A 12160-nucleotide genomic window follows, 5' to 3' on the forward strand; every position below is an offset into this window, starting at 1 on the left:
TCTCTGATGGGTGCACACTGTTTGTTTCCTCTCATAACATGATCTCGTAACTTTTCGTTAACTTCTCCGTTTCCATCCAGGGCCACGTGTCTCTTGTATTCTATCGTATCTCACAGACATAGTCAGCTCACAGAAGGAACTCAATCAACAATTGGAGAATGAATGAAGAAGCAGTTATCCCAGAGGAATCTTTCCACCGGCTGCTCAGTATCCTGAGACAGATATTGCTCATCTGAGATTTAAAAGAAACAAAAGCCTGAGATAAGCTGAGCATATCAGGTTCAACAATTTAGGAATTACAAAATGGGGAGTTGTTGAGAAAATCTGTAGTGACGGACAAAAACTGGAGGCAGTGGGAGAGAGGAGCCATGGCAACCTATGGCTGTGTTTAAACGGAAATTCTGAGGAAGTAGAGACAGTGGTTAAGCCAAAGAAGAAAATACAATAGTCATAGAGAGAGAAGCAGTGATGCCAGGAGACAGACTGAGCAAAGAGAGCAGCCCACTCCATCAGGACTGTGTCTAGAATGGCCTCTGCCCCTTCTTCACTGGAAACTAAAGCTGAAGCCACACAGCGTTTCCTCAGGAAGTATTCCCACCCAGCAGGGTTTGGGAGCCAGAGAGCAATGGTCTGTAAGAGAAGGATCATATGCTTCTTTTCAGCCCTGAAAGCCAATGCCCCCTGCCCCCAATTTTAATAATTCAGAAATGATATGCTTGAGACAAAACTTCTCATAGCCAATTTCCAATTAACTTTCACCTTCAGCATCCCCTCCACCCCCAGCCCCCTTCCAGCCCCCAAGGGAATGGACAAAGGAAAACAATGTACAAAACAACTGCAAGATGGGGTGGGGGTGAGGTCCTCCTGATCTTCTTCTGAATGTCTGCGGCAACAAAGATGGCACCGTGAGCCTCCCGTGGCTGAGCTGAGGGGTTAATGGGCTGGGGTGTGAGTGGGGGCTGGGGGGAGGTGTGGTTCGGTGCCGTGGGTATGAAACAAGGGAACCAGTGTCCGAGTGTCCTCTTGCCTCATCCACCTTGTTTTGATAACTGAGGGGTTTTACATTGATTTTTACAGAACTGATAAAGTGTTTTAAAACAGCACCTGGAGCCTTATCTCACCATCCCCTGGGCTCCTGCCTCCCCAGCTGTCAGGAAGGTTGATGTGTCCTGGCCTTGGTGGCTGTACATTCCACAGGACAGTCTGCATAAGGTATATGTGTTCTCATAAAACAGCTTTTTTTTTTTTTTAAAAGGAAATACAGTTGTGTTTTGCGTTGTTAAAAACTATAAAAATGGCAGCACCCTGAGTTCATTTCTTGTATATTTTGCCTAAAGTGAGAGGAGGGATTACACATCTAATCCTGGAAACCCAAGTCCACTTTTCCCCGCGCATGTCTTCTGATCCTCAGGCTGGGTTGGTTGCCTCCTGTGGGTTCACATGGCAACCTGTGCTTCCCTTGCACTGTATTGCTGTTTATTCCCCCCCAACTCTAAAATCCCCAGGGATGAAGACTATGCTGTGTTCCCATTGGTCACACAGGGTCTAGTAGGTAGGAGACCTTTAGTAACGTTTGATGAATGAATGTACGAATGATCTAATGCTAAATACCTTGGTGTTAATAAGTCCTGGGCCTCTGGGGCTCTGGAATGGCCCTTGGACAGTTATGTGGCCTCCGAGTCATAATTCTTAATCTTATACTCCTTTGTTCTAACCCGTTACCCTGACTGGAATGCTATCCCCCAGAGACCTATGGCAGCCCTGAAGCCCAGCCAGCTGGTGGGGCTCCTGAGTTGCACTTACAGGCCCTCTTCCCCTGCTTGAGGTCTGGGGATCCTGCCCACATACAGGTTGACAGCTCCTCATTCCCTCTCAATACTGAGCCCCGTCTAGATTTCCCACCCCCTGCCCTGTCAGAATCATTAGACTCTCTGAAGCCAATCATTTCTGGGGTAAAGTGGGATGAAGAGGAGGAAAGAGGAGGGTCAGCCTTCTATTTCTAACATCAACCTTAGGTTCTGTTTGGAGACATGGAGCCTTGATGCTATGGCTCCCACTGCTGGTATCACCTGACACTGCCATCCCCAGAACTGCTCGTGTTCTTAAAACTAATCTTAAGACTCATCCTTAAGGAATAGGGAGTGAGTTGTCTTATTTAAAGAAGCAGTCTTTGAGGTGAAGGAAGGAATGGTGGTACTTTTCCGTTTTGGAGATTTGCCTTTTACATTTCAAATAGGGAAAACACCATGCCTGGAGTAGGAAGATGAGTTAATTTTACGTTGCTAAATGCACTTTTTCTTCAAAATGAAAATATGTTCATTTTTTTTCTAACAATAAAATTGATACTTGTAAAAATGACTTGTAAAAATTCAAAGATGCATAAAAAACAATAAAATAAGGAAAAGAATAAAAATCAGTCCAATGCTCTCCTCCAAAGACAACCACAGTGTTTGAACATGGGCTCTGGGCACACCTGGGTGGAAACCTATCTCCACCACTTACTACCTGGATGGTTTGGGGCAAGTTACTTAACCTCTCTGAGCTCCAGTTTCTTCATCTGAAAAACAGGGATAATAGTAGGTAAGTAATAATATTTATTTACTTTATAGAATTATTTTGAAGATTAAATGAGAATATTAAAGTAAAAGGCCTAGCATGGTGCCTGTACACTTTCCACACTCCAAGAATGATAAGTAAGAGTGAACACTGTCTCAGATCACCTTGTTTCTTAATCCAGTGTTTTTCCCCCTCAAATCTCACTTCCTTCAGTGTAATTGAATTTAAGTCAATAAATGTCACTGAGAACCTATTAGATGCTGGTGAGGCTGTTGTTATTATATTAGAAGGAGGCCAGTTCTAAAATCCTACTTAGTTATTAGTTTAAGCAAAACTTGTCTTGGAACTTATATGAAATCATTTCCCATTCATTCTTCCTATCAACAACATAAAATTGATTTCAAATTTGAGTTCTTTTTTGGTGAAGGGATAATAGAATTTAACAGGGTTGTTTGAGGATTAAACCTCTGCAAGGTCCCCACAACATGGTAGGTGCTCAATAACTGACAGTTATTAACATTCCAGTGATGCACATGAGCTGAAGGAGTTTCATACCTATGATTTATGGGCATGAAAGTGCAGAGCACTCCTTTCTTTTCTGATTTAGTTTTGACCCTAGAACTAAGCTTTCAGGCATTATTTAGAAAAACACTAATTTCCTGGCCACAGTCCTAGGCTTGTCACTGGCATTTGTTAGCTGTGGTTTCCTCCATAAACCTAATCAAAGATCCATTCCCCCCACCACCAACTTTCCTCCCTCCACCTTGTTCACCCTCTGCAACAATTGCCTTGAAAACTTCTAAGATTAACTCCTGTTTACCTGGACTCTATATTCCCACATCCTTTAGATACTCAACATATATCATTTGTTACTTGGCTTCCACTGAAAGCAATTCTCACTTGACTGATGTGCACACGGATTCCAAAATTCTGCAATAAAGTGTGTTAGACTTTCACAGTACTTATTATTTTTCTATATGCAGTTGTAAACTAATAATGAGGCAGCAAAATACAATGTTTAAGATCATGGATGTTGGAGCCAGACTGCCTGGGTTATAATTCTGGCTTTGCCACTTACTCTGTGATCTTGGGCAAGTTACTTAACTTCTCTGTGCCAATGTTTACTTATCTGGAAAAAGGGGCTAATAACACACCTTACTTTCTAGGACTTTTATGGAGGTTAGATGGGTTACTATTTGTGAAGCACTTGTAACAGAGTCTGGCATATAGTTAGTTGTATGCAAGTGTTAGTTATATAATAATAGTTACCATTTTTAGAGCACTTAGCTATCTGCCAGGCACAGAACATGTTTCCTTCAATCCCCTCAATCATGCAAGTTAAATTATATTTATAGTCGTGTGCTGGAGCTGGCTCATACTTGCTTATGAGAGCTGAATGTTAAAGTTTCAGAAAGTTTGCAAGTCACTTGTTAAACAGAGCTGTTACTAAAAATTAAATTACGTAACTTACTATTAAATAAATTATATTAAAAACAAAGATAATATTCAAATCTTATTTCTCAATTATATTACTACATTTTAGTATCATCTATGCTCTTGAGGTTATTTGCTTATTGTATCTGTACAGTGGAAATAATGGTGTGACAGTGTGCATCTCTTCCTGACTCTGCATTCTGTGACTTCACTATCTGTAGTTTGGAATCTGCTATGGTGGGAATATTTACACCACAGAAGCTGGCAACGACTACAAATCAGGGCTTATTTTATTTGGTAAATTGGTTCTTAATCATTTATCAGAACATCACTGCCTATCATTGTCCCTTCTTTAAAGATGATGAAAATGAGGACTAGAGAGGTTAAATGATTTGCCCAAGGCCACACAGCTAGGAAGTGGTGAAGCTGGGATTCAAGCCTAGGTTTTTGTTAGTTTGCTTTGCTTGCTTTTTGAAAGAAAAATGTATTTCCAAAGCCCACATGCTTTCCAGTCAGCTACCCTTCCCTGAGGTAGGAAAGTTCAAGGCTGCGTAGGCCTCAGACATAAGCAGAAGAGCTTTCCCTTCCGCCTCCAGCTCCCTGCCCTTAATGTACAAGCCCAACTCCCAACCTGCCCCCTCCCAGGCATAGCGGTGGTCATTCCTTTCTAGTCTTATTATTCCAACCCAGTCTTGGAGATGCCTTTGATCATTTATCTTAACTTGATAATTCCATTACTGTCTTGCCTGGGGTCCATTTGTCCATTATCCCTTCTTCCCAGATCTCCTTTCTTTTTTCCAAGGTTAAGACTAAACCTATCCTTTCCAATACCCATCCTTACCTGTACCTATTTTCTGTTTTACTGATTTGAGAAGACCTGGCACAGTAGTTAAAGATTTCCTGAATAATCATGTAAACTTTTTATAGATGTAAACATACATATAGAAAACCATATATATCAAAAGTGTACAGTTCAAATTTTCACAGACTTGACACACCCATGGGATCCAGATCCACAGATCCAGAACCAGAACATTACCTTTTCCTCAGAAGCCTCCTCCTACTCCCTTTCATTTTCTATCTTCCCAAAGACAACCACGAATCTGGCTTCTAAAAGACATGCAACTCTTTTAATATTGGCAGATCTAGGACCTTGTTGGGCCAGGTAGTCTCTAAGTATTATCATCTGCTTCCTTTAGGCAGGGAGGTAGTATCAAGACTCTTCTTTGGTCAATTTTGACATCTTTTCCAATCCTGTGGAGCAATGACTAGAAATGAGTTCCGGTTCCAGTACTACCACTTAACCCTGTGACCTGGAAAATCCGTGTCTCCTCTCTTGAGCCTCAGCAATCTAGTCTCTAAAATATGGACAAACACAATCCATTTGCAGGGATCCTATGAGAATCAAATGAAATCTCTCTCTCAAAGCCTGGTACAGTGTGCCTGGTATATAATAATGTAATAACTGTTTTTGTTGTTGTTTTCTAACTTTAGTCATTTTATTATTTGCCAATTCCAATAACAGATACTAATTGTTGATTTCATTGTGTGCAGGCATGGCATGAGGGGTATATGTATATTATCCCGTTTATAACTCTGGCCAAATAAAATTCTTAAATTTTCTCATCTGCTCCTTTTCTCAGTCTTCATATCTCAGTAGTCAAAGGCATCACCATTAACCTAAAGATTTAGGTTCCAAATCTAGGCATTTTCCTTGATTACTGTCTTTCTCATACTCCACTCATCTAATTCATTAGCAGTTTTTGCTGACTCAAAGAAAACCCAAGTTAGTTCTCAATTTCCAGTACGTACGATCCTATTTTAAGCTGCTACGGTCCCTCACTTAAAAATCTCCAAGAAAGGGCTTCCCTGGTGGCGCAGTGGTTGAGAGTCTGCCTGCCGATGCAGGGGACGCGGGTTCATGCCCCGGTCCGGGAGGATCCCACGTGCCGCGGAGCGGCTGGGCCCGTGAGCCGTGGCCGCTGAGCCTGCGCGTCCGGAGCCTGTGCTCCGCAACGGGAGAGACCACACAGTGAGAGACCCGCGTACCGCAAAAAAAAAAAAAAAAAATCTCCAAGAAAGTGTAAGCTACATGTGAACAGGCTCTGTGTGTTATTGATCACAGCTGTATCCCCAGGGCCCCAGTACCCAGAACAGTGCCTGGCCCTTAGTAGGCTTTTGCTATGTCTTGAATGAATGCATGTTGCAACAAACATTTGAAATGGGTGCTATTGCTACTTCCATCTTTTTTTTTTTTTTTTTAATGTTTTGGCCGGGCCTTGTGGCATGTGGGATCTTAGTTCCCTGACCAGAGATCGAACCCGTGCCCCCTGCACTGGAAGGGCAGAGTCTTAACCATTGGATTGCCAGGGAAGTCCCACTATTTCCATTTTGTAGCTGGGGAAACAGGCTTGCAGTGGTTAAACAACTTACCTAAGTTCACACACGAATATCAAAACCAGGATTCAAATCCAGGGTCTAACTCTACAGCCTGCTCCATTGTCCACTTTGCTGCCCTACTGAAATACACTGGCTTCTGCTGAATGGTTTTTTAGCTGATGTTAGGAGAAATTTTAGTTGAAATTCCCCAATTCGAAAACTTTTCTTGAGAATAAAGTGCACGTGCCCCTTCACACAACCTTGTAGGCATAGCATGATTTGGCTTCTTCCGTCTCATCCCTCCTCATCGTCCTTTTCTCCCGGCATTCCAACCATAATGAAAACTATTCTCTTCCCAGCAAATACTCCCCCTCTCTCATCTTCTCTGGAAAACTTTCCCTGATTTCTCAATTCTGAGAGATTATAACAGGCAGTACTTTATCCCAGCTGGCAGGACTTTACTAAAATACTTGTTTATTTCTGTCTTTATTGTTCACTGCTATGTCCCAGTGCCTAAGAAGTGCCTGGAATAGACTGGGTACTTAATAAATATTTGTTGAATAAATGTATGAAAAGGTAAGGATTATTTTATCAATTTAGAGTTGGAAAAACTGTGGTTCCTAGAGGTGAGGTATTTTGCCCTGCGTCAGTCACTAAGAGGCAGAGCTGGGATTTGAAACTAGGGCTCTACACTCAGCTCCTGCAGAGCACGCCTGCGCTGCTAGGACTTCACTTCCGTCCGGTCCTATTAGCTCCGCTTCGTTCAGCCTGCGCCGTCTCCGAGACTAGTTTGACCCTCGGGCGGCCGCCGTAGCGCGTCGCCTCCGTTGCTGTGAGAAACGACCCGGGACCTGCAAGGGAGGAAAGACGTTTCCCGCCGGCGGGAGCTGCAGTTGAAGTGGCCAGGGGAGCTCGGAGGCGGCGGGGCCCGGCGCAGCGGCACCATGGCGGACCAGTTTTATCTGGAAAATATAGACGAGTTCGTCACGGACCAGAACAAGATAGTGAGGAGCTAGGATTTGGGGAATGCGGGCGTGCGACTGGGGTCCTGTGCCCAGCGAGGGCAGCGGGGGCCTTGACGCCTCTGCGTGTGCCGCGTGGGAACTGGCCCAGGGGAGACGGTCCCCACGCCTGGTGCCCCAGGGCGAGCGATAACTCGCCGGCGAGGACCTGTGGCCCGCGCGCAAATCCGCGTCCTTCGGGTGGGCGTGCTGGGTTCTGTGCACAGGCCCGGGGCCCCGGAGGTCTGGGGCGGGGGCGGGGGGTGGGAGGAACATTGGTTGATAATGTTTCTAAGGCGTCTCTACACCTGTCTGACGACGTGGTTGGCGTTTGAAGTCTCAAGTTTACAGTTGAGGAAACTGTGTTTTGACCGGGTTAAGTGACATGTTGTTTAACCTTCCGGCCGTCAGTTGGTTTCTTCCTCCTGGAAGTTTGGTATTGATACAGGCTTGGCCTGCCTCACAGGGTTGGAGTAAAGATCAAGTGAAACGATTGATATGAGAGTGCTTCGCAAATCGTGATGACTGAGTGCCTACTGTGTGCTTTGGATACACATTGCGTTTAGTCTCTACAGTGACCCACCTAGAGGTCGGTGGAAGTATCCCTAGAAAAGGCAGTTGAAGCAGAGGGACCAAATAATTTATTTGTGGTTAGTAAGGGATAATCAGTTTTCCAGCCTAGGTCTGTCTCTTTTGCTAGTGCTTTCCTCTACATCACACTGCCTTTGCCTAACCTATATAAGTCTTCTAATTATTGGAAACTCAGCGTTTAGAATTGGAAGACTTTGAGAGGTGGGTGACAGGTTATAAGGAAGCGGCAAATGACAGGAGAGTTCAACGAAGGATGGAAGGAAGATCAAAGCTTGATGCCAATAGTTTCCAGTCTAACCTCTTGATACAGTATTCAACAACTTCACTCATTCCCTGACCCCTTTACCACCTGTGCCCTTTAATGTTTGTATGGCTGCAACTTTCCTCAGAAGTTTCTGAGTTATACACTCCAAAGTAACCTAGCTTCTGGGTGAGTTTGAGGATAGTTTTTGGTGGTGGCCCCAAAAAAGGACAGAATGTGAAAAAAAGGGCCTTAGTAAAACAAGGAGTGTGAGAAAAATGAGATTTTTTTCTATGTATATTCAGCCTTTCTTTTTAGATTCTTGCATTAATCTGTGATACAAACTTCTTAGTATTTGTAAGATAAATATCTGAGTCCTACTTGCCTAGGTGGATGGTTCTTGGCAAAACTGGGGTGGCATCTAATGTAATTTATAAGGCTTAATCGTCTAAGAGTAAGAATCTTTAGGAGCCCTTGGTTCAGACCTGCACTCTGGAGTCATCTAATAAAACATTAAAAAAAACTCCTTCTTCTTGCAGGTGACATACAAATGGCTGAGCTATACACTAGGAGTTCATGTTAATCAGGCCAAACAGTAAGTACAATTTATTACTAATTTTAATCTGATTGGAATTTTTGGTTTTATTTGTTTTCTTTTGCTCTGTTAGCTTTACAGATAGTCTCTAGGTTAGAACCCACACCCCACCCACCCTGAGGGGGAATGGGAATGAATACCTTTTTTTACTACCTTTAATGCTTTTGTCTATTATTTAGGAGATAGGTGGACTTGTATACAAATGTGTGGTGATATGTTTACTGGATTTATTTGTAGCCTTGCCCTCTGGTTAACATCACTTTGTTATTTCTGATATATTAAATGGGCTAGCCAATTCTGTTTACATCTCAGATTTATATGTCTGTTATCTTCATTACATTTTCACATGTGCTCCTTAGGCCCATCTCTGGGTGTCATTGAAATAACTTCCATAATGAGGTCAACAGGTGTTTGACACAGGCTGTGTAACAGTATAAGACAGGGTAGAACTATTTAAGTGAAACTAAAAAGGGAGTGTTCAGGATGACACAGAGCATTGCCCTTCTTGAATTTTGCCCTGTCACCTTTACTTGCTGAAACTTGTAGTCCAACTTGGGGCCAAAATGGAAGGGGCAGGCTTTTTGAATTAACTTCTTCACCTGAAAATGTGCAGGTGTTGTCTATGTCCAATGGGTAGGAATTGGTGAACAGGCTGAGAGCACATATATTGAGTTAAATACTCATTTTGTTTGCTCTATTCCTAAAGGTGGTTTGGTTTTTCCCTATTCCTTGAGTCATAGGAACATTCTGTGAGTCTTAAAAAAAATCCCTGATCTCTAGAATGGGTTGATTTGGCTTGATTTGGGTTGCTGTTTGGCAGATCTAGGAGTTTAATTTTGACTGTGATGTTTATGCCTTCAAGACCTGAAACTCTTGGCCCAGGGGTGGGTTCGGACTGATTTTGACTATATGAGATTGCCATTGCTGAGACCAGTCCTGGCCCAAACCTAACAGGTTTAGGTAACTTTAGGATTAGACACCCATAAGAGTAATTATTTGTTATGGTTATAGATGTTTAAATATGAAATGAGGTAACTGTTACTATATAAGCCTATTGAGATTAAAGGTGCATATTGAGGACTGGAGATGAAATAAACTTGCCTGCAATTTTACTGTAGCTATAATTTTTATGGAATTATTTCCTATAATTTTTATGGAATTAATACGCTGTCTAGCCCCTGCCTGTCTACCAGTTTCATCCCATACCACTCTCTACGTCACTTATACTCTAGCCATATTTGCCTTTCTTTTCCTCAGATGTCTCAAGCCCATTCTCACTCAAGGAAATTTGTACCATTCCCTCAGCCTGGAATGCTCTTCTCACAGCTGTCCTCATTGTTCAGGTTTCAGCTCAAATTTCACACATTACTTATATAGCAACTCTTCCCTAATGCTCTATTTCAGGTGTCCCTACTCCTCTGTCTCTGTCATGCACCCTGTTACTTTCTTTCATAATTATTTTTTTTAAAAACAGCTTTATTTACATATGTTTCATATACCATACAATTCACCCATTTAAAATGTACAATTCAGTGATTTTTAATATATTTACAGAGTTGTTCAGTTAGCACTATAATTAATTTCAGAACATTTTAATCACCCCCCAAAAGAAACCCTGTATCTGTTAGTAGTCCCTCATCATTCTTCTCCCCCCACCCCCCAAGCACTAGGCAACCACTAATACACTCTCCATCTATAGATTTGCCTATCCTGAACATTTCATATAAATGGAATCATAAGTAATTATTAATACTTATTAATACTTAAGATTACTTATTAATAATAAGTAATCTTGTGTGTCTGGTTTCCTGCACTTAGCATAATATTTTCAAGGTTTGTCCATGTTGTAGCATGTATCAGTACTTCATTCCTTTTTATGGTTAAATAATATTCCATTATATAGTATACTAGTTCTCTAGGGCTGCCATAACAGAATACTACAAACTGCGTGGCTTAAAACAACAGAAATTTATTGTCTCAGTTCTGGAGGCTAGAAGTCCAAAATTAAGATGTTGGCAGGGCCATGCTCCTTCTCAAACCTGTAGAGAAAAATTCTTCTTTGATTCTTCCTAGCTTCTGGTGGTTTGCTAGCAATGTTTGGCATTCTTTGGCTTGTAGCTGCATAACCCCAGTATCTGCCTTCATAGCACATGGCATTCTCCTTGTGTGTCTGTATCTTCACATAGCCATCTTATAAGGATACCAGTTAGGCTAAACTGGGAGACAGATGAGACACCAGGCTTGGTGGCTCCTGTTTGGAAGGCCTAACCCTTAGAGGCTCATCCTGGCTCCCTCCAGCCAATGCCAGCAGAGCAGAGTTTGAGGCACAGGAGCCTTAGGGTTACAAACACTGGCTTTGGAGGCCATGCATCCAGAATCAGAATCCACTCATTTAGCTGAGTTACCCACTTGAGTCACCACTCTTAGGTTCTGAGCTTCTGTCTCTGTTTGAAAAATGGGAATAATAAAAACATGTAGCTTCTAAGGTCAGGGTGCAGAATGAATTTTATGGAAAGTACTTAATATGTGCTCAATAAAAAGCAGTTGATACCATTAAAAAAAAAAAAAAAACAAGAATACCAGTCATAGTAGATGAGGAGCCCACCCTACTCCAGTATGACTTCATGTTAACTTATTACATCTGCAAAGACCCTATTTCCAAATAAGGTCATACTCTGAGGTACTGGTGGTTAGGACTTCAACATATCTTTTTTGGGGGGACACAATTCAACTTATAACATATGGATATATAGCATTTCGTTTATCCATTCATCAGTTGATGGACATTTAGGTTTTTTCCACATTTGGCGTGTTATGAATAATGCTACTATGAACATTTGTGTACAAGTTTTTGTGTGGACATGTATTTTCAGTTCTCTTAGTATACACCTACGATTGGAATTTCTGGGTCATATGTAACATTTCGAGGAGCTGAGGAACTATTTTTCAAAGTGGCTACGCTATTTTACAATCCCACCACCAAGGTATGAGGGTTCTGATTTCTCAGCATTCTTGTCAACTCTTTCTGTTATCTGTCTTTTTAAATTTTAGCCATCCTGGTGGGTGTGAAGCAGTATCATTATGGTTTTGATTTGCATTTTTGTAATGGCTAATGACATTAATCATCTTTTCATGTGCTTATTAGTCATTTGTGTATCTTCTTTGGAGAAATAGCTATTCAGATCCTTTGCCCATTTTTTCCATTGTGTTTGTCTTTTTATTATTGAGTTGTAAGAGTTCTTTATATATTCTAGAGACAAGTCCCTGATCAGATAATGATTTCTTTGCACTTTCTTGATGGTGCCCTTTGAAGCGTAAGAGTTCTTATTATTGATGATGGAGTTCAGTTTTTTTTTTTTCTTT

At 41.9% G+C, this 12160-nt stretch overlaps 1 protein-coding gene across 3 annotated transcripts in view; it reads left to right on the plus strand.

Moving 5' to 3' along the window:
• Window positions 1–990: 990 nt before the first annotated feature.
• POLD3 (DNA polymerase delta 3, accessory subunit) overlaps window positions 991–12160 on the plus strand; it is a 48664-nt gene continuing 37494 nt past the window's right edge. For 2 of the 3 annotated variants that reach the window (XR_004476808.2, XM_004279790.4), the window contains exons 1-2: window positions 7109–7373; window positions 8742–8797. Coding sequence is in view for 1 of the 3 variants with exons in the window: in XM_004279790.4 (XP_004279838.1) it covers window positions 7314–7373; window positions 8742–8797 (116 nt within the window). In the remaining 2 variants the exon portion in view is untranslated. Of the gene's footprint in view, window positions 1213–7108; window positions 7374–8741; window positions 8798–12160 lie in introns of those variants that run through there. The other variant, XM_033405711.2, reaches the window with a different exon arrangement.

Source organism: Orcinus orca, chromosome 8 (genome assembly GCF_937001465.1).
Source record: "Orcinus orca chromosome 8, mOrcOrc1.1, whole genome shotgun sequence".
In the NCBI taxonomy this organism is placed as follows: domain Eukaryota; kingdom Metazoa; phylum Chordata; class Mammalia; order Artiodactyla; family Delphinidae; genus Orcinus; species Orcinus orca.